Source organism: Camelus ferus, chromosome 13, assembly GCF_009834535.1.
Source record: "Camelus ferus isolate YT-003-E chromosome 13, BCGSAC_Cfer_1.0, whole genome shotgun sequence".
In the NCBI taxonomy this organism is placed as follows: Eukaryota; Metazoa; Chordata; class Mammalia; order Artiodactyla; family Camelidae; genus Camelus; species Camelus ferus.
This window is the reverse complement of record NC_045708.1, coordinates 63,863,002-63,886,299: the sequence shown is the minus strand read 5'-3', so window position 1 is coordinate 63,886,299 and position 23,298 is coordinate 63,863,002. Positions and strand designations below refer to the sequence as shown.

The 23,298-nt window shown below is 37.8% G+C and overlaps 1 protein-coding gene across 3 annotated transcripts in view; it reads left to right on the top strand.

Moving 5' to 3' along the window:
• The first annotated feature begins 386 nt into the window (after window positions 1–386).
• SYDE2 (synapse defective Rho GTPase homolog 2) overlaps window positions 387–23,298 on the top strand; it is a 41,731-nt gene continuing 18,819 nt past the window's right edge. For all 3 annotated transcript variants that reach the window (XM_032494704.1, XM_006190189.3, XM_032494705.1), the window contains exons 1-4: window positions 387–1,813; window positions 9,721–10,416; window positions 15,112–16,211; window positions 19,884–20,010. In XM_032494704.1, the coding sequence (XP_032350595.1) occupies window positions 484–1,813; window positions 9,721–10,416; window positions 15,112–16,211; window positions 19,884–20,010 (3,253 nt within the window). In that variant the 5' untranslated portion in view covers window positions 387–483. The remainder of the gene's footprint in view (window positions 1,814–9,720; window positions 10,417–15,111; window positions 16,212–19,883; window positions 20,011–23,298) is intronic.

The following is a 23,298-nucleotide window of genomic DNA, read 5'->3' as shown; positions in this document are numbered from 1 at the left end:
TGGAGGTGACGGAGTGGCAGCCAGGAGGGCACTTTCCCTTTCTCTGTCTCCTTAACCAGAACTTTGCAGCCTCCGGCCCAGACTCACCTTCCCGCTCGTCCTTTTTCCTGCCTCGACCCTCAGTGCAGCCCCACGCTCGGTGCGCGCACTCTCGCATCCCCCGGTCTACTTGAGCGCTCACACGCCTCGCCGCGCCCGGCGTCGCGCGCCCACCCGGGGAGCGCAGCCCTGTCGCCGGCAGCCCGCGCGCCCCGTCGCGGTCCGGGGCTCCGGGGCATGCGCCGTGCAGCGCCGCCGCCCTCCCCCACCCTTCCCGCGGCAGAGTTATGCCAAGTATGTGAGCAGCCCGCGAGGGCCAGCGCCGGTCATGGGGAGCCGCCGCCGCCGCCGCCGCCGCCGCCTCCGCCAGCGCTGCTTTCTCCCGAGCGGGGCTCCGACCTCTCCCCGCGGCAGGGGCGAGCCTGCCTGCTGAGGCGCAGGGGGATGGCGGACCCTCTAAGGCGGACGCTGTCCAGGCTCCGGGGGAGGCGGGGTCCCCGCGCCGCCAGGGAGCTCGGGCTTCGGGCGGCTGCTGCAGCCACCGTGGCGGCCTCTTCGGCAGCCGAGGGAGACGCCGGGGGTGCTGCGGATGCCCCACCACGCGAGCATGCCGACGGAGCCCAGCCGAGCCTGGAGCGGCCCCCGCCGTCGCCTCCAGCGAGATGTCCCAAGGCGCGGGTCCCAGGAGGGCGACCCGAGTGGTCGGGAGCGCTCGGGCCTCGGCCGCGCGGCGGGAAGGAGGTCGCACCCCCGGGCCGCTGGCTCACTCGCGCCTGTTTGCACACCCCGCCGGGCTCCGAGGGCAGCGGAGAGGACGAGGAGGACGACGACGAGGACGACGCCGACTACTACGAGAACCTGCCCGGCGGCTCCCAGCCCTCGCTCGAGCCTGAGGGGGCGGAGGCGGAGCGGTGGCCCCCGCCTCCCCCGGCGGCGGGCTCCTCCCCGGGGGCGGAGGGCGGCCGCCTGGAGACAGGCAGGCTGCAGACCCAGTTGCGAGAGGCCTATTATCTGCTGATCCAGGCCATGCACGACCTGCCCCCTGACTCGGGCGCGCGGCGGGGCGACCGGGGCTGGGCGGATCGCGGGTGCCCTGCGGGAGCCTGGGCTCGGGGCCAGCCGCCTTCCCCCTGCGGCGCAGCGGACTGCCGAGCCGGCCCCCAAGACTGGGAGGGGGGAGGCGGCGGCCGCCCTTGGCAGCAGGTGTCTCCGCCCCGGTCGCCTCCGAGGGAGTCGGGGGGAGGCCGCCCGCGGACTCCTCGGATGCGGCTGTCCTGCAGCAGAAGCCTCGACAGTCTCGGGGTAGGTGCCAAGCCGCCTCCCTTCCAGCGGTGGCGCAGCGACAGCTGGATCAGGTGCGGCGCGCGCGGGGACCCGGACGAGCCCCCGCCACGTGGAGACGGGATGGAAGGCTGGAGCGGAGGCAGCGCCCTGGCCGCGGCACCCTCCGGCCTTCGGACTCCTGTCTCCGAGGACCCCGGCCGCTCCTCGGGAAGTCCTTTCCGGGATCCTGCGGGGTCCTCTGTGATCCGCCACGGCAAAGGAGACGGCCAGGAGGGGCTCCCCTTCCTCAAACCGCCCGCAGTGACAGTCAAAAAGCTGCAGAAGTGGATGTACAAAGGACGCCTGCTGTCCCTGGGGATGAAGGGTCGCGCCCGTGGGACACCCCCCGAAGTCGCGGAAGCGCAAGCAATCTCTCCAAATCTGGGCACTTTGAAAATGCAGGAAAGTCAAGTCCTCTCGGTGCCTCCAAACCAAAGAATTACGCTGACAGGTAGGATCCTTTGAAATCAAAATGCTAACACTTCAAGCCTTCATGTTTACCGACCGGGCTTCTGTCTTAGAGCAGAGAAGAAGGTATGGTTTTGCAGACAGGTACGCGCCCGTGCCGAAGTGAGTGTCATGTAAGTAAGTGGCAGCTAAATGCGATTTCACAGTTACCTAGTGTAATGCATTCTCTCGTCTTTTTTTTTTTTTTTTAAGACAGTGGCATGAGGAACTTGGAGTTTTTGTTTTTTCTTCTCCAAGAACCAGTGTACCTACTTTTAAGCACAACAGTGAGTAAAGGTTAAGTTCACCACACACTTTTGTGGGTTTCGAGTTAGGTGGTGCTGCCTTGATTTTTATTCTTTGTAGCTCTAGGCAAATCTGTAGACTTTTGTGGAGTTTGTGAATTTGAATTTGATCCAAGTTAGACTTTATGGACTTTATAAACTGTCACTTAGCTCATTGCACCTTTCCCCCTCTCTCTCCCAGGAGCCCGCGTGCACACACAGACAGATACATACAACCAAACACCAAAACCAAACCAAACCGAAAAAACTACCATAGTAAAATTTCTTTTTAGTCAGGTAGGAGTTCACATATTCTTTTCTCTTCACCTTTTCCTCCTCTCCCCCTTGCCCCCTAAAAACCCAGTAAAGTAGGTAATCTAATTATTGTGGAAAATGAAGGGCACTTGCAATTTAATCAAAAGAAAAATGTCTTATGTAGTTTTTAAGAAAGTAAGTATTTAATGTTTAGACATTTAATGTTATTTGTAACTTAAGTATAATTGTCCTAATAATAGGATTTTGCTGCCTATTTTGTGTGTGATTTTTAGTTTTCACTGGAGGTTTAGATGATTAATTCTAGAAATCTCTTACGTTGTAAATAGCAAAAAGTTCTCTTGTGAAAGAAGTGCCTTCAAAGTGAGCCTAAAAGAACATGATCTTTTGGACTACACTCATAAATATAAAGACTTTTTTGTGAGTATAATGACTTACATATCAGTAATAATTTTAAAAATATTAAATGCTGAAATGTAAAAAGTATTCACAGTGCTTAGCAGTTTCTCTGGTAAGAGTTACAAATCCTACAGGACTGGGTTTGTGCACATTAACTTTTTTAAACCAATAAACACGCAGCAGTGGGGAGAAACAAAGCTCACAAAACTTCTAATCACACAGTGCAGACAAATTAAGTGATTCACTTTAAGTGTATACAAACTAGAAGAGTTTTTTTGAATCTATAAATCTCTAATTCACACCTGTCAAAATTTTCCCTCAAATTTATTCCATTCCATGTGAATAAAAGGACAGTAGAATGTAAATTTTTGTGAAGAGAGGTATACTTTATGCTAACTTCATAATAAAATTATGCATTTCCAGTAGTTGTAAAGTATTTGTAATCATTTATTACATTTTATTGCCATTGTATCTTTACTTCTACTGATCTTGATTCAGTTAACTCTTTGTGAGACAGTTACTTTTCAGCCGTAACAAAAATCTGTATAAAACTTTAGTAAAATATTTATTACTTTTTTATTGCAAAGGTTAAACATTTACCATCTGGTGGCTTTTAATACCCTCAGTTGTAGGGTAAACATTCAAGGATTTAAAACATATTAGTAAATACAGTAACTCTTAGGAATGAATTGATTGATTTTTTTCCACTGAGAAGCTAATTAAATGAAACTGATTTTAAAAGAAATTAAATGACACGTTTGAATTACTATGTGATATAATTTTGGATATTTTACAAGAAATCTAAACAAAAACTTTAATCTCTGGTTTAAAAAACTTTCTCAGATGTTATTTCCTTTCAAATCGCCAATTCCTCTTAGGAAGAATAATTTGTGCAATGTTTACATAACTAGTATAGATTTGAAGAGCTTATCTTTTTTAAAACTTTTTAATGAAGATCAGTTGAACTTATTAAAACCATTCTGGATACTTTATGGGGTCTGCATATAATCTTTATTATTCCCCCCCCCACGTGGAGGTATGACAAGCTATTGAACAATAACAACAAAAGAAGAGGAGGGGTTAAGTAGTTCGTCCAAGGTCACTTAAACTAGTATATAGTTTATGTATAGTAGTGTATAGATCCAAACTTTTATGTGGATTCAAACTCAGGTCTTTATGGCTCCAAAACCCCTATTTATTTAAGGTCAAAAGGGTTCTAAAGTTCTTTAGAGGTTCGATCCAATTAATTCTATTTAATTGCTTGGATTGAGGAGATGGATGGAAGTTTAGCAGAGTTTAGAGAAATAAGTAACTTTCTCAAAGTTGCAAAGAAGATGGGGAGATCCTAGAATAGGCTTAAAGACTTTCTTTTAATCAATTGCTATATCCATCTTTAACCTGTATCTTTAAATGTTTAGTTCAAATTGGTGTTACTTTAAAATCATGTTCTCTAAAAAATTAACTGGGCAGTCCAGATGAAGCAGTGCATTCTTGGTTGTATAAAGATGTTAAATAGCCTGAAAGGTTTATATCACATTTTTCTATACAATATTATTTGTGAGGATATTTTCTTTCAAAAGAAAGTTATACTTAGAATTTATAACATAGAATAACTATGTACTGGGATGGAGATACCTGATCTACTTAGGTATTTTGGAAATTTTTGAGACCATATGACAAATGGAAGCCAAAATGATTTTCTGTTTTGATTCTGGCTCCTACTAAGAGCCACTAAAACTTTTGGTAATATAATACTGCAAATTATTTGATGCAGTGGGGTATGTAGTGTTCACAGATTGGCCAATTTGTTGCTAATTGAGATGATTATTTAAGAAATCTAAAGTCATTACACATACTAAATATTGTCAAGTTTCTGCAAGCCTTAAAGTTACGAAGGAATTTTAATCTATTTGCCAAATATACTTCATTATAAGTCTTTATAAATGTTTTAATTAGCATAAGGTGCTCAGAAATAAATAAAAAGCACCAGGTTGAGCTACTTTGGCCTTTTATTTTAAAAAATAATTAACCTACTTTGACTCTGCTCTTCTTGCTCCATGATCTGTGAAGGAAAAAAATTAGGACATGTAACTTGCTAATATTTTGTGCAAACTCTTTAGACAGTTCTTTTAAAGGTAGCATTGCAGCTGGTATGACCTGCGCATTGTGTCTTAAAGTGAAGTTGTTGCTGTCAGTGCAGATGCCTGTTTTCTCAAGTACTTGTAGCTCCAATTTCTTAACTTTATGAACTGCATTATCTTTATGAATTTTTCAAACAGATTCTTTTATGCATTAGCCCTTTCAAGACTAGTAGTTATAGGCATATAATTTTTGACTGTCTTCTAGCTCTAAATCCCGCTGTGAGAAATTCTACCATTGTGGCCCCAGAAGCAAGCCAGTCCTGTTTTTTGCTTTTGTTTTTTGTTTTGGGAAGAATGCCATAGAACATTGGAGTTGCTGGTGGCCAGAAAACATTGAGAATTACATATTCAGCAGAAAATAGTGTTGTGTTGATTTTGAAAGTCCTACATTTCTCAGTGGTGTTTATGTTTTGAGAATCACTAAGGCTGTTTTCCAGACCTTGGCCACTCTGTGATTCACAGTTACAGAACAGAGCTTTTCAAACTTAATGTGCATATGAATTCTCTGAAAATCTTGTTAAAATGCAGATTTAATATGTGTGGGGGTGGGACCTTGAGATTCTACAGTTTAACAAACTCCCAGTGTAGTACACACTTTGGGTAGTAAGGGTCTAGAATTCTCAGGACCCCCAATCGCCTGTCTTGATACATTTTTAAAGGTTTGAAAAATCATTCTACTTTATTCTGACACTTGATATTTAAACCAACCTCCATTAGAGCAAAGCACTGGAACTCTTTCTGCTTCAGTTTTATATGTATGACTTTACACTTACTACTCACTTATATGTGACAAGTTTAAGCAGTTCCCTCCATATTGGTCTCATCTTGTACTAGTAAAAGTGAGATTTTGGAATCTGCAAGAGACAGCCATATGATATAATGGCTAATAGAACAGAGATTCTGGATTTCGGATCAAATCCACCACTTACCAGGCTTATGACCTTGGACAAGTTACTTAACTAGCTACATAGCCTCAGTCCTCAGGTTGCTGTGAGGATGAAAAAAGATAATCCATTGGGTACCATGCCTGGTGCTTAAATGTTGTCAAGAAAGGCAAGCAGGCTTTGTGAAAACACTGCCTTGCCCCAGATCATTAGGATTCTGTATGGAGAGTGAAATGATCTGAAGTTCAGAACGACTGCCTCAAGGAGACTGAGAACTGAGTTAGAGGACACCCCTTTAGGGGCACTTATTTATTCTACTCATCTTTTCTTTCGTGCTTCTTTTCTCTTGTTCCTCTTCATTACTTTCAGGGAACTCAAAACAGTCTCAAAATTTCCTTGTCTACTTTCCTGTCCCCAAAGCTAGCACACAGCTTTTTTTCCTAAGGGTTTTTACTGCTAGTCACAAGGGAGGAAAAATAAAAGATAAAAAAAAACACCTTTTTCCTTTTTATTGTACTCCTCTCCTTATTTAGATTTATTTGGGAAAGATAAAGGTATATACATAAACTCACTCATATGAACCTAAGGCTTAGGTTTATTCTAGTAATTTCATTTGAGCTGCCAGGCTTGATTGACTCTGTAAGCAGGGCTGCTTGTATTTATTTAAGCTCAGGTGCATTTTTCATAAGAATACCTTTATTTAGGGTTTTTAACGAGAAGTAAGCAAAAGCAGCGGAGTTTGTTTCTGTAGTAGAACTTTTTAAATGTCTGTAGATATTGTACATTTTCAGTGATGGCTGAAATACATAATTACTCAGAACGTATGCTGTTGATTTTGAACTGGAGCACTAGTTAAACGTTTAGTAAGTCATCTAGATTTATTATGAAATACGTAATAGTTGAGAACACAAAGTTGGCTTGAGTAGGTCACCACTATGTAAATATTTTTCTGAGTGAAAACCTTTAATTGCCACTTCTGCATTCTCTTACAGATTTTCAAGGAAAATGAATTTAATTAAAATCTGATAATTACATCATAACATGTATAGTTGCAAGAAAATGAAGCCTTTTTTGCCTTGCAACTTTGCACGTATTTTTATATCTTTTTACTTGTGTCTTCTTTCAACATATAAACATATAAATGTCTATATATATGTATGTGTGTCTGTGTATATACATATATATATATATATATATATATATATAAAAATTTGAAGCTAAAGGTAACTTTCACATTTATGCCAGTAAGGTTTAACATTAATTTTAGGATAAATGGGGAATGAAGGGAAGATGGCAAATAGCTTTACACTTCTGTATAAGTTATATTCATATGCATCCATTTAATTAACTGAGATAAAAATGAAATGCTTTAAGTTATTTATAAACAATTGCTCAAGTAAAATTTGCTGCCTTGAATAATATATTGCTTACATTCAGCTCTAATAACAATAAATTTGACTTTTATCAGAAATTATAATAATATACCTATTTATCTCTAAATTTAAACAACATCATGTATTTTGAAACATTCATCAACAGCAATCAGACTATTTCATTTCAAGTTTTTGTAATTTGTAGTCTCATGAAAAATAGTTGCACTGTATCTCATGATGTAATTATTCCTTTTAGTATTGCACATTCATTAAACACATCAATAGATGTATCAGTTGGCTTAAAAATGGGATACTGGTAGCTTTATTTTTCTCATTGCAGTTCCTTGGAATGTAGTACAAGTAGAAGCATGTTTACTTCATTTATGATGTATGTCAAAAACCTCTGATAGGACTCAAAATAATGTGTCTGTATAACATTTTGGATATTTTGAGAGACAGCTGAAAAAAAAATGTATGACTCATATCCATTGTGAACTGTTTAATTTTATACTTGTTTGCTTTAAATTTATAATTATGTCAAAACTACATGTAATATCCTGTGAAGGTCTGAAATGCCATTAAATAATATGGCGTTTGGGCTTAACCGTGAAACAGATCTAGATTTTAGTGCACTCTGCAAAAGGTTGTGGTCGCTAAAAGCTCTCAAGCCTCTGCGATTCCCGAGTATGTGGTGATTTTCAGTTCCTAATTTTAAGTGTAAACAAGACAGAACCACAGATAGACGAATCTTCAGGTTTTCATTAGTTAAATTAAATCAATTCAAGATATTTACTGAATATCTGTTACATGTTTACACGTTAAATTTCCGAGAGTGGAGGTAGGTATCCCTTAGCGGTATCCCAGGTGTGCTCCTACGAACTTTGGAGTCAGAAGAGGTTAAAAGTATTTCAAACATTATTTTACTTAATCCCAGCAGCCACCCTGTAAAGGTTAACTGGGATGATGTTATCACCATGTTCAGAGAAGTTTGCCTATATCCCTACCTTTAGTGGGTAGCGTGCTGTTGAGGGGGACAGGTGAGAGCATGTATTTTAAGGTTAGACAAGCATAAATTTGAATCCTAGGCCTTGCACCTTGACCATATCCCTCATATGTTTGAGGCTCATGGAAATAATCAGACCTGTCTCAGGATTGTTGAAGAGGTTAAATGAGATTAAGGGCTTTCTTACTGCTTTATCTCTTGTTCCTGGCACATAATAGACACTCAGGAAATATTTCCTGAGTAAGTAAATATCTGGCATAAGTAGGCATTCACAGGAGATTCCTTCCCTTCTGATTCTTAGTCTGTCCCTCTATTTCTGCCTCTGGAACTAACTGAACTTGAAATCCAGTTTGTGTTTAAGGTTTTTTGTTTTTGTGTTTTAAATTAATCTTGATTAGGTAATGTTTAGGGTTAAAAAAGGGAAATTTTACATTTTTTAAAAGATTTGTTTCAGTAGAAGGGAGGTTACTGAAAGCCTTGATTATGCATGAACCTGATTTTTTGGTTGTTATTAAGCTCCTATAGTTTAATGTGTTTTTATCTCTGTCCGTTATCAGACTTATATTTTACTTGCCATAATGCTAAGATGAACCAACCATATACATACACGCTGAAAGTAGCACAGGCCATAATTTACAAACCTGGCACGATCTGAAAATGAGAAATGTGGTTTTGTTTTAATTATCTATGTGTAGTGAATTAGTATTATGATATATGTTTAGCTTATTGACTGTCATGAAGCCAGCTTTATGCAACTTTATAGAAGTGCAAAAAATTTTCCCTTTTATATGGAATTCATGTTATATATACATTTTTAGAGTCTTATCACATCGTATTAATACATATACCTATCTAAGTATTTGACATCCTTCATTAGGCTACGAGTTCCTTAAGGGCAGGAGCTATTTTGTTCATTCTCATCCTCTAGCTGCTTAAGGTTGTGCCCGCCTGATGACCACAGCTGTGTTGTGCTCATTGTGAGTCTGGTCTTCCTGGGGAGTTTTATTTTTATGTTTGCCCTATATATTTAGACTTAAACTCTGCCTAAGACACTGCTATATGATTAGGAAACAAATGTTATGTTGAAATTTTTGTTATCAGTAAGATATTTATTAATAAGTAAGGCACAATTATTTTGAAAGATGTGTTCAGTTAATCTTTGTATGAAAAGGTAGTCATATTACTTGTGTTTTCTAAAGTCCTTGTAGTGAGTTTAAAATGACTCAAATGTGAATGGAAGGCATACTGTGCACAAAGCATTCTATACAAGCTTTTAATAAAGTGTGTTTTGCTCAGCTAAAGCTTTCTTAGCCCAATGATGTTTATAAAGACAGTCTTAGAGTTTTTTTCTTAGAATTCTTATGACATCTAAATCCATGTTTAGGTGGAAAATCCAAAATTTTCCTTGTTCAATTTTAGTCTCTGAATGTGATTGATACTACTTTTCTTCCTTTTTATCTTTTTAAAAATAGTATCTTAATAACTGGTCTCAAGTCACATGTCTTTTCTGATGTGCCAGGCATGATATTCTACTTTCTTATTTCTTTGAAACAGATTTATTTGAAAATGTCTATGGGTCGTCAATGAAGAGACGAGACTTCGAAGATTTGAAGGATAATATGGACTTCAGGGGTCATAAGCCACTTAATAGCATCACTGTGTCAAAAAAACGCAACTGGCTGTATCAGAGTACTTCGAGGTCTTTTAATTTGGAAGAAGAAAATAAGAAATGCCAAGAGATAAGCCATTTATCCGTCTCACCTGTTTCTCTACCTAAGCATCAGCTATCACGCCCTTTCCTCAGATCACCTGAAGAATATTGTACGTATATGGTGTGCAATGCTGCAGGTTCTTCATTATCAAGGAACTGCTCACTAGATTGTAATGAGGAGAATGATGCGGATGATGAAGGAGAGATATGGTACAACCCCATCCCTGAGGATGACGACTTTGGTATATCAAGTGCCCTGAGTTTTGGTGAGGTGGACTCTGCTGTGCTGAAGTTTCCTGCTGTCAGTGTGAGAGTAGTATCTGGAGGTGACCTCGTGAAAGCCAAGCAGCACGCTGAAGACTTGCTGGGCTCCTCTGAACGTGGAGGCGATGTTCAGACCACACAGCCACATGAAGTGACTCCTGTAGATCCCATCCATCCCACAGAGCTTGTGCACCAGCACACGCAAAGGCATGGACACAAGACACAAGAAGCTATAATGGTAGACGAGAGTCCCATGTTGAGATCTCCTCTTGCAGGTAACGATGATCATATATCTGCCTTTCCTTCTTTCATTTTTTAATTCTTTGATAGTTCAGTTCTTTAAAACTAAATCGAGATGTCTATTGTAGCTATGTACTTTCCCTTACAAAGTGAGTGTATTTTCATGAAGAGAAAGAAGACTCAAAAAGGTTCACAGACATTTCTGTAGACATGGTAGTTAACTGTTCCTATCACAGACTTGGTTTTGTAGGGGGTGAAGGAGCTGAGTGCTCCTGCACTAGCCTTCAGTATGCATGCTGCGGTGTTAGTATGTCGCTCCTTTGAAACAGCAATTGCTTTTCTGGTAGCTAAAAGAATGGAATCACACGGAGTGGAAGAGAGATACTCTTCATTAAGTCTTATTTTGATTCATTCGTTCACTCACTCATTCACACCTAGCTTGGCCACAGGTGAAAAGTTGTATATTCAGTATACTAATAGTCATTAGTTTTCACTTTTACGCCTACATTTCCTCAGAAACAAAGGAAAGGAAGAAGAGAGAAAGCAACGAGAGGTCGAAGTAAAAAGTCTCGCAGATTGGCGCTACAGTAGATACGGAACCCAGAAAGGAAATAACTGGAATTTGATACATATTCGGTTGAACCATATGAAATTGCCAATATTTAACAGTTTTTGATCTGGAAAAAAAAAAAAAAACCCGGCATTTCATACAGTTCAGTGTAATGGTTTTATTCTTTCTTCATTGCCTTGATTTCTGATGTGCTTCTTTTAAAATTTAGTCCCTGACACACTACCCAGGAGACAGAACGTAAGGCTAGTTTAGTTGCAAATATTAAATGTTGCATAAAAAGCAGCTCTGTTTTATAGCAAGTCATTTTAACTTATAAGATTTCAAGTGTACAAAATATTCAGAGATGTGGGGTGTAGCAGATGCTGGTAGTGCTCGTCCGTGTCCCTTGGGTTCTACTCCTTATTTGAACGGAGGCAGCCTACTTCCAAGCACTGGCCGTTTGCTCTCTGCTTGAGGACGCCCGCCCTCTGAACTGTTAGGGAGTCTCCTGCAGAGCAGCCTGGGCGCGCCCCTCAGCTAGTGAGTCCCAGTTGTGCGACAGGCCTAGCCCAGCTCCCTCTGCCCTTGGATGGGCTAGTTCCACGTTGTTTCCCAGGGCTTTCTCACGAGGTTAAGCTCCAGTTGCTCACAGTGGTAGCAGCCTTGATAATTCACCTTGAATTTTCTCCTGAATTTCCTCACTTTCTTGCTGATGTTTTTGTACTTTACAAATAAACTACTTGCATTCGGATCCTTTTCTCTGGTATGTGAGGAGGAGTAAATGTTATATTGCTAAGAAAAAAGTGAGTTAAAAAACAGTGTATACACTGTGATGCCAGTTTTGAAAGGAACAGTGAAAAGCTACTCTGGAAGTGTTCATGCCTGCCACCCCCACCCCCACCACTCCCCAGTGCTGGGATTAAAATTGTGTGTGTGTGTGCATTTCTAATTATAGACTGATCTTTCCAGAGTGAATGTGTGTTTCTTTTGTAATCTGGATGCGAAGGGGAATAAATACTATATAAAATAATAGTTTGGAACACAGGTGGTGATCTGGGTGGAGTATGAGGAAGGCTTAGCAGGAGCAGGGCAGGCAGGTAGTGATGGGTGTGGGATAGTGCAGAAGAGGCGGAGGGCACAGGATAAGAGCAACATTAGACAGCCAGTGTCTCCAAAGTGAGCTACACTTTGACTTAATACTTCTTTAAACTTTATTATTTTATGTTTGTGGCAAGTTGTGAATCTGGAAAGACAGACAGTACAAAAAAAAAAAAAAAAAAAAAACACGAAACACCACCCAAACTTGAAAGTACAGTAAGGCTGTCAGTTGTGTCTTCTTTCTTACTGTGATTCTCCTCCTAAGCGTATTATTATAATAAGCACATTCCTAAGTTGACCAAAGGAAATATTTAGACAATTTATTTATATGTCATCTCTTTTTTAAGTTTGGTAAGAAAGGTTACTTACCGGAAGTGGTATGTTTTCTTTAGCAACAGTGGCAGAAATCTGTTGAGAAGTAGGTAAAGAGAATGGTTGAATTTCAAAATAATTTTTTGATCAAGAAGTAGGAAAGTCTGTATTTTGGGAGGGGAGCCATTAGGTTTGTTTATTTATTTATTATTATTATTTTTTGGTTTAACTGGAGGTATTGGGGATTGAACCCATGACCTCCTGCATGCTAAGCATATGCTCTACCACTGAGCTATACTCTCCCCACAAAGCTTAAGTATCTTTAATATGAATGATAATGTTATGGTCATCCTGACACAATTATGCCTTGTTTTTTGCTTATTAACTTTGGTGTGTATGTATACATACATTTATATATAGATTTTCATTTTGTACTTTCCCCTTATAAGCTATAGCTAATCTGTGATTTGGTTAACATAATTGTGTAATTTTAAGTGATTGTTGAACTTGGTGGATTTTATGAAAACAAAGCATTTTTGTTTTAATGAATTCATTCTTGTCTGCAGTAGAAATTACTAACATATACGGTATTTCAATAATTAGGTAAGAGTTTCACTAGGAAATATTAAATGCACAAAGTATAAAAAAAGAATGTTAGATTAACTCATGAATAATTTAATAAAACCTAGAGCAATTTCATATACTGGTTGTCTTTTTTAGGCCATGACAAAATAGGTGGTGGACTGTAGAGGGCTCTCATTACTGTAGAATGTTGTAGGGAGTAAACCAGTAGACTACCATTTATAGTACAAGGGGATGCTTTGTCTAGTTTATCAAGCACCCATTTCTTATTAGTTGCTTACCAGAAAAGCCCAGCAGGCATGCTTAAAATAGTCCTTTCTCTATAAAGAAACTGCTTTGTCGTTAGCACACATAAAGAAGGGTGGAGGGAGAATATTATATTAATACTTTAAAGAAAGGTCATTTAATCTATTGATTTTTGAAATGAATAAACACTTTTTTCCCTCATTTGAATTGTTGTATTACATAGAGTAGCCTCTATGTAATAGGGCCCCTAAGGATCTTTATAAGGAATAGTTAAAGTATGAAAAATTAATTTAAATTTTAAATAATTAGGAAATACTACATGGTTCTTCTAAAGGCATAATTTAAATCTATATAATATTAGATTTTTAGATGCTATTTTTATTTTGCTTTATCAGTTTGAAAACTTACTAGGAACAGGTTCAGATTTTAAAATGAAATTGATTAGGCTGTACATTCTTTTTTTTTTTAAACTGGAGTTTTTGTTAACTTCAAAATAGTAGTTGAAGAAAGGTCTTTGAAAATCAATCTGATGTGTACGTGTGGAACAGAAAAATGTTTAAAAGAATGGAGAGACTGAAAGTGTAGTATTTTAGAGCGCAGACTCTGAAAGCCTGTGTGTAGCTTTGAGTCCTGGTTCTTCTATTCAGCAACTTTGTGATCTTAGACAAATCAGACATTTTGTGCGTAAGGTTCCTTATCTGGAGAGTGGGGTGCTAACGGTATCTTAACTCTTAGGGTTGTTATGAGAATTAAATGAGGATCTGCATATACTAAGTATTAAATTTTTCATACTTTGTCTAGCTCATTAGATGTTGGCTGGTATTATGTTAATAATAATTAGATATCAATAATTTAATAATAACAACATGAAGCTCCTTTTAATATTATTTTCACCACAGTTGTACCTTTTTTAATCTCCTGATAGTGTGGTTTTATGATGACTAATCTCTTGGTGGTATGGGCTATTAATTATTTGTACTTTTCTGAATTAAAAAAAAAACTTTTTATTGTAAACCTGAATAGTTTTGACATTCAGAAAAAAATAAAGCTATTTTTGTATGGAGAAAAATTAAAAAGCATTTTAATGCTTTACCCTTTATGAAAACAGAAAATAATAAGAAAACATATTTATATCTCTGTACTGTCCTTTACTATATTACAATTGCAAGGAGAGGCCCTAATTTAGCTTTTGAAGTTCTAGGGAATTTTTGCATTCAAATAATATAAGAAAGAAGATGTCTATACAGTATTAAAAATTATTTAGCTAGATTTATGATATTCAATATTCAGTTATTCCTGCTTGACTAGAGTTCATTCTATATAACCTTTGGTGATATGTTCTAATAGAATTTTAGAACAAGAAGGGGGCTCTTAGTTGCCAAAATTACATCCTTCTTATGTTTTTGACTTTTTTTTAACCAGCAATGCTATGTGATTAAATTTAGTTTTTAGAGGATTGTAAATATAGAGGAGTCATTCTTATAATAGGTAGGATTTCTAAATAAATATACCAAAATAGGAAATATGTTAAAGTAAATGTTTTAATATGCTAAAATGCACATTAAAATAGGAAGCTTTCCTAGTTTTTTTCTGATATCCACTGTTAACAGTTATATATACTCACTGAAGAATATTGTAGTGGGAGAGATTTTAAAAAGAACCTATATCACCCTTCCCCCAAAACCTTCAGAATAGAAAAACAGGTGGAGAGGGAGGTGCTTCTTTCCACTCTAAGCTGTGTGTAGATCTTGGCATTCTGCTTGAACATGGCCGTGGAGATTCACCCAAACTTAACTAGGTCTCCCTGTTGAGATGAGACAAGGAGGAATTTCTGTCCATGTGACAGTTTGTTAAGTTGGTGGGTTATAAAGTAGGAATAAAAGTTTAAGACCCTTAAATATAAAAACATATCACCTTATAATATCTTTTTTTTTCCCCCAAGGTCCTGGGATCCTAGCTGCTACAAATAAGACTGAATTGGGAGTTATAGAACCATCTCCAAGCCCTAGCTCTGTGAAGAAAGGGAGTTCAATTAATTGGTCTTTTCCAGATAAAATAAAATCTCCACGAACTGTGAGGAAACTTTCCATGAAAATGAAAAGGTTGCCAGAACTTAGCCGAAAACTGAGCGTTAAAGGAACCTTGAATTATGTAAACAGTCCAGATAATAGTCCTTCCTTGTCTAAATGTAACTGTCAAGAAATTCATCACGCAGTTATTCTGCCTTCTGGGAACACAACCACAGCTGCTAGGAGGAATGTTATAAGTCGGTACCATCTTGATACCAGTGTGTCTTCTCAGCACAGCTACCAGAAGATAACTTCTGTGAGTTCTAAGTATTCCTGCAAAGGTGGTTACCTCAGTGATGGAGATTCACCTGAACTTATAGCTAAATCTAGCAAACATGGATCTGAAAACAAGTTTGCAAGAGGAAAAGAAATAATTCCAAATAATTGCAGCAAGAATGAGATAGACATTGACGCTTTTAGACATTACAGCTTTTCTGATCAGCCCAAGTGCTCACAGTACATATCGGGGCTCATGAGCGTGCACTTCTATGGTGCTGAGGACTTAAAACCACCTCGCATAGATTCAAGAGATGTCTTCTGTGCAATTCAGGTCGATTCAGTAAACAAAGCCAGAACAGCTTTGCTTACGTGCCGGACAACATTTTTAGACATGGATCACACTTTCAACATAGAAATTGAAAACGCACAGCATTTGAAATTAGTAGTATTCAGTTGGGAGCCCACTCCAAGAAAAAACCGAGTGTGTTGCCATGGAACTGTTGTTCTTCCCACCTTATTCAGAGTGACAAAGACACATCAGTTGGCTGTCAAACTTGAACCCAGAGGTCTTATTTATGTGAAGGTGACTCTTTTGGAACAGTGGGAGAATTCACTTCATGGACTAGATGCAAATCGAGAACCAGAAATATTTGGCGTTGATATTCGAAAAGTTGTAGAGAAAGAAAACACAGGCTTGATGGTACCACTCCTGATTCAGAAATGTATTATGGAAATTGAAAAGAGAGGCTGTCAGGTATTATGTTATTGCCTCTTTGTCTATTTGATTAATTAGTTAAACTTATAATAAGTCTTGGGGGAAGGAGTTCAAGGTAAGGTAAAAAAAAAAAATCTAACTTAGACCTTTTCTCATTCCTCCTCTTTGTTTTTATTCCGTTAATGTTTAGGGTATAATTTATACCTTAACCTATGTTGTTAATGATTGAAAGCATGCTAGATGGTCCCATAATTTATGTTGTGATGCAGAGCTGCGTGGACCCATACCTAAAGATGAAGATTGCTTTACAATGGCATTCCTAGGAAAAGCCAGTGCGGATAACATAGGCAAAGACCAATTCATTTAAGGAATGTTTCTGCATGGTTTGACATTCCTTTGGTAGAAAGTTCCAACAGTGAATCTTGTAACCCTGTTTCACTCCTAAAATTAATGCCATGTTTCCTATTCTCCCTCGTTCCACTCTTTGGAAAGTATAAGCTTTGCATCTAAGGATAAGGAGAGGTCCTACTAATAAAAGCACATCTCACTCTCTTTTCCTTTTAATAAGAAGGTAAAAGCATCCATTAAAACAAACAAAAGACCTGGTGTTATTTGTAACGAGATATGTAAATGTTAACCAGTTGGTAGACTTTATCTTTCTTTGTTTTCATGACTACATGTAGACTATGACAATGAGAAATGGCATATAACTGACAATATTATTTTGAGGTACAAGTAATTATTATACTAATTCTTAGAATACAAAATAAGCTTAAAAATCATTACCTTCGGAAATATTTTGCTTTAGTGCTCTCAGAATATACAACATTGATTAAAAAACATTGAGGATAAATATCACAAAATCTGAAGTATGATTTCTTTATAAGTATGTAGAAATGAACTTAAAATAACCTATCTTGAACTTAACATGAAAACTGTAGAAACTGGATGAATTAGTGGAGTTTTGTATTAAGATGTAGGAGACTTGGATTCTGGTTTCTCCTACGTTATTGGCAGTGTGATGTTGAGCAAGTCACTTAATCCCTGTGGGTCTTACTTGTTTTTATTAACAAAAATAGACACAGTAGCTTCCTGCAGCTGAGAGATAGGACATTTGAATTTTTGAACCCCCTTCTCAGATATGTGATTCTGTCAAGTCGAGTTTATGTTGTCTGTATGGAAGAGAGGCTTTTAGTTCCCCATCCAACTTTTGGTCCAGTTACTTTTTTCTTAAGTTTCTCTGTTTTCCCTCCATTTTTTTCAGGCAGCATGTAGGGAGGTCAGAGATTAGGTAGACTTTAAAGCTAATCATTGCTTTCATTTTTTAAAAAAAAGCTAATTATTAAACAAACTTTTACAATTGTGTATTGAAATAAGTAACTCAAAGAGCACTGTACTTTTGCAGTCTATTTTCAGAAAATATTTTATAAAGAGCAAGTGTAAAAGACCGTTGTGACCGATTTAAAATGCCAAGAAAATATTTTTAGCAGCGCTTTTCATTTTTATACTTAAAGTTTAGGAAGAGTCATTTCAATAAAGAATTACTTCCTGTGAAATAAAAGGTAAATTTTGCAGTTGTGCATTTGGAACTATACTTTTTAAACACATTTTCTTGTTTTGCCTTTTTTGCGTCTTCCTGTTCCACCCCGACACACATACAGTAAGAAGCTAATTATGCCTGCATTTTTACAGACCAGCGTACTGCTTAAATTTTGTTTACCTTTTTAGTCAGTACTTATTCTTGTTTTTTTACCATAAAAATCAGATTTTGATGGTCATACAACAATAGTTTGTGGCATCTTCCAAATGCTTTGACGTCTGCTACCACTCATCTTTCTTCCAATGGGAAAAATTACTCTAGAAATCACACTTACGGTTCATCCAGTACAGATTCTCTCTCTAATAGAGGCGTCAAGCATGTACTTTAAGTGTTTGATTCAAGAAGTCAGCCTCTGAACTTAGGGCTATGTCCTAAATTATCCTTCCCTTGACATGTCTATATTAGATCTTCCTTCTTTTATTCACCTTTAAAAATATATGTGTGATTTCAGCTTTTGGGATAACACGTTCCATTAATGTATTACTTGCTGTTGAAGTATTGCTTTCTTCAACTTGTTCTAGGTTCATCTCTTTTTCAAGTTCAAGGCGATACATCCTATGGGATTTTGTGACATTTTATTGTGCTTACACCAGAAAGGCTGTATTCAAGTTAGTTTCTACTAATGTGGTAGCATTTCCTTTGACCTTGCTTAATGTTTTAGTTTCATTTTCTGGATCATCTCTGCTCTGCCTTTCCTCCTTGCGATGATGTGACCAGCATAGTGCATGCTGTTCTCAGTGTGAATTCACCATGAATGTGGATGGGTAGGAAATTGGAATTTTCTTCCCAGTGTAATCCTTGGTTTCCCATATTATGTTGATCCTTTGGAATGTATCAGCACCTTGAATTACCTTCTCTTAGAAATGGTGGTAGGTTCTTTATTACCTTTCATTAGTGCTTAATAGCTTGTCATCTCAAATATTTCGGGTAACTTTTCCCCGTATCCATTACTGCTACTTTTGAGACCTGCCTTCTGCAGTGTGTCCTGTCAGTTATTTAAGGACTCAGGAGAGTTCAGTGTCATCAGTAAACCTGGAAATTTCCTTCGTGTACATCTTCTAGATCATGTTAAACCCTTTAAAGTGGTCCCTAGTTCAAATCCTTGGGGGTCCCATTGTGTGTTTTTACTTCATTTCTGTCGTGAAATAATTTCTTTATCTATAACTTCCTTCAATTCAAGATGATTAAACTTCCTAAATAGTCTTTGATGTGGAAGTGTAGGTGGGTACAAGACACCAATTGTTTTTCCTAATTTTCTTAAAGGTTTACTCTTTTAAAAACTTCAATGGTTTAATCAGGCGTATTTTCTCTTTAAGATACTGTGTTGATTTCCTAGTGAATGTCTTAAGATTTAATATTTTAGAACCTGTATGAGCTAACAGTGTTTAAAAAACAGATTTTTTAATGTAGGTTGAGGAGGGGGTGGGTGGTATTTGTGCTTTTTATGTACATTTTGAACTAGAGGTTTTATTTTACCATTTATATATTATTTTAATTGAATTTCCTCCTTTGCTTTATAATTAATTTGATAAGTTAAAAAGAATCCTAGGTTTGCTCTTATTTCTTCCTGAAAAAAAAAATTTTTAAGATAAATTTATACAAATAGTATACTGGAAACTTACTTCAAAAATATACTTTTTTAAAATAAATAAACCAAGCTTTAGAGAGTTTAAGTAACTTGCGCAAATTCACTAAGCAGGGAGTGACTGAGTGGGGCTCATGAATCTAAAACCCTCGTTTAACCACTATGCTGTGTTTCTTCAGTCTAGTGCAAAAGATGTGAAAGGGCACACTCGTCGGGCGTGGAGATACTGGTTAAGCGTATAAAACTAAAGGGAAGAGATTGTATCTTTGCTTAAGATAGCCAGCACTACAGAAATCATAGTATATTGCTGGAATGTAAATGAAAGAATAGAACATGTTTTATTAATCTATATAACTATAATCAGTATAGTCTATGGTGAGATTTTCAAAAGCTGTGTTTGAGGTATTTTTAATGAAATGCCACCAGAACATATTTGATAACCAAGTTCATGTGATTTATACATACTGCACTATTGTATTTTCTGTTTATCCAATTTACCATAATGTGGCCATTGTTTCATTTCTAGGTGGTAGGCCTGTACCGATTGTGCGGTTCGGCAGCCGTCAAGAAAGAACTTCGAGAGGCTTTTGAGAGGGATAGCAAAGCCGTCGGTCTGTGTGAAAACCAGTACCCAGATATAAATGTGATAACAGGTAAAATTAGATTCTATTTTATGTACGCACTCTGGAAAGACTACATCTCCAGGAAGGAAAATTGAAATACTGTTTTGCAGTGTAAATTTAATTTGGTGGTGTTCTGAAATCTTACTTTCCTTCTGTCACAAACACGACTGCTATTTTCTGTGGGAAGGCACCAAGATACAGTCCCTCTCCTCAAACAGCCAACAAGTGTCGGGAGGAAGTAAGACTTACGTTACATCGTCTGTAGTCATAACAGAAGGAAAAGGGCACCCTGTCTTCATAGATGGATAAATGAAATGTCATCAAAGTTCAGTCTGACTGGAGCTTAGGTGATGTAAGGGGCATTGACTATCTGGGTAGAGAATTTAGGTTTATTTACTAGGCAGAGAGGATCCATCAAAGGTTTTTGAACAGAGGAGTGAAATCTTTAGGGGTAGCCTTCAGGAATATTTGTCTGGCAAGTCCATGAGATGGACTGAAATTAGAAGTTACAAGAGGAAGGAAAACCAGTTAGGAAGCCTCAGCGGTAGTCTCAGCAGAGAGGTACTGAGAGCCCTTTTGCAGCAGTGGCAACAGGAAGGAATTGAATTGGAAGGATATAAAGAAAGAGTGCCCAGACATTCATAACTTTGACGCCTGGCTGATTGGGTACCATTAGCAGAAATAAGAAAGCTGAGAGGAAAGCTACTACTTCTGGTGGAGAAATGTAGGAAAAGATTATGAACTGTTTTTTTCAAACTTATATATTGAATTTGAGGTCCTCGTAGGAGACCTCAGTGGATGTGTCAAGCAAAGTTGAAAATTCTCATCTGCAGCTGAGGAGATGTGGTAGAATGTGATGGGTCTGTATTTACCCAAGTGACGAGTACACTCTCATGTCTAGCATTGGAAACACACTTCTGGCACCTCCTAGAGATGGAGGTGGAAAATGGCAATTTGATGGTCATTGGCACTAGTTATAATTAACGCCTTGCAACTGTCTATAAAGTTTGAAAAGACAAGAACTTTGAGGATCTGCAAACTTTGGAGGCAGGGAAAGAAAGAAGAAACAGCTAAAGGGATTGAGAGGAAAGGAGTCAGAAAGTTTGGGAAACAAGAGACCAACAGAGTTTTAAGGAAAGGTGTGGTGCAGTGCCATTCTGTGGAGAGATCATATATAAGATGAGAACAGAAAAAAGGCCTTTGAATTTGGCCATTAGAAGATTTTTCATAACTAATCGATACTCAGGGACTATTGGCTTATAATTCCATGTTTTTTTTTAATTGTTGTTTTACTTTTTCTTAGCAAAAGTTTCAAGCATATACAAAAGTAGAATGCTATTTTAACCTTTTTTATCCATCACCTGGCTTCCATAATCAACACATGACCAAATCTGTCTCATTTATACCCCTCATTTGATTCTCCCAAAACTTGGATTATTTTGAACCATATCTCAGATACCACATCCTTTCACTTGCAGATGCTTTTGTATGAATTTCCAGGTCATCTGTGCATTTTGATAGTCTTTCTTGTCTCTTTATCAACTACCATTTTTTTCCTTTCTGTAATAATAGTATTTATTTTTCTCTTCTAGTTTGCTTTCTTCTTTTACACACAATTAATTGCCTAGGTAAGAATTTGAGGAAGGTTCAATTTGCATATATTAAAGAGATTTTTATTGGTTGAAATCCTTAAAGCTAACTTTTAGGATTGAGGCTTTCCAAATAATTGAGATTCCCAGTCTCTGAACTCTGAACGACTGTATTTTCATAGGGTATTTAATATATATATTTTAGACAACTAAAACTTTGATTCCCCAGCATTTTAATTCTAAGAGAAAACAAAGCAAAGCACTTTTTCTTTCTTACAAGTTTTAGCAAACTGGGAACAATGGTTAGCTTTATTTTTATAAAGAAAGAAGACATAATTTCTATTTTAAAAGGGTCATTTCTATTTTAAAAAGTAGAATTTTTCCATTAGTAATATATAATTAACAAAATCAGCAAAGGATCCATTTTATGAATTCATTGAAGAGAAATTTTATAAATAGCAATTCTCAGGAAATTACACTTTATAACTAAATGAAAGGAGGTTTTTTCTTGGTTAAAGCCTTGTCTTAGAAATAAAAATTATGTCAAATTTTTAAAAAGATGAAGTGATGTGGTTTGAATTATTTGCTATAAGAGACGGTCCTTAGTTGGAAATTTGCAGCATATGCAGGAGATACGAATAATAGGCCAATGAGTGTTAGATTTACAGCAGCATTCTGTTCAAAATTAGAGAGTCTCCATAATTTAAGATTTGGGTATTTCTTGGCCCTATTTTTTGTATATTCCATTTCAGTAAAGCTGTTTTTCAAAGGAATCTAGAGCTATTTTCTTTCTTGATAAAAAGCCAATGAAATGATTTAAGATTTGTTTGAGAAATATCATTGAAATTGCAATAAATTATACACAAGGGCTCATCATGGCTCAAAATAAAGAGTATTGGTGACTTGGGGAGTTGGCCAGTAATAGTGTTGCCTCATGTGTTTGTTCCACGTGAACTCACATTTTCAAGTAAACTTTGAAATATAATTAACAGTTCAGTAGGTCTCAAAAAAGAGATATTAAAGAAGTGAATGGTAGCGTTTACTCACAGTTTAGTGTGTTCTTAGTAGTGGGTTTGTCTGGAACACAGAATCAAATGCTCTAGACAAACCAGGTTTTTTTTTCAATGAGGTGCAAAATGTATGGTATCAAAATCTATTCATAGTACAAGAGAAGAAAATAGAAAATTCAAAATACTTATTTTCAGCGATTATTAGAAAAGAATAAGTCTCTTGAGGAGGAAAATTCAATTTGAACGCATCTGCCCACTGCAAAATAGACATTATGTGTCAATGCTGCGCAACGAGTATCTAAGCTCAGCACTTAAAAGTTCATTTGGCCGTGCCTTTTTCTGTTTTTTTTTCATTCTTTTTAAAAAAAATTATTTTATATTCCTTTTTCTTTTATTGTGGGGTTGGGGGTGGGGTTAATTAGGTATGTTTGTTTGTTTATTTGTTTTTAATGGAGGTACTGAGGATTGAACCTCCCCAGTTCACAACAGTCTCATGCATGCTAAGCACGCACTCTACCACCGGGCTATACCTCCTCCCCACCTTTTTCTGATTTTAATTCTACCTTAATTCTTTTGTTTTCCTTTGAAAGAAAACTTGATCAGAAATAAGCCAGAAATTATCTTTAAACCATTAATAATTTTCTTCATTTACATATTTACAAAGGTATATTAAACACGGCTTTTTCCCACCATGCATATTATATGTTCTCTGATCTCTG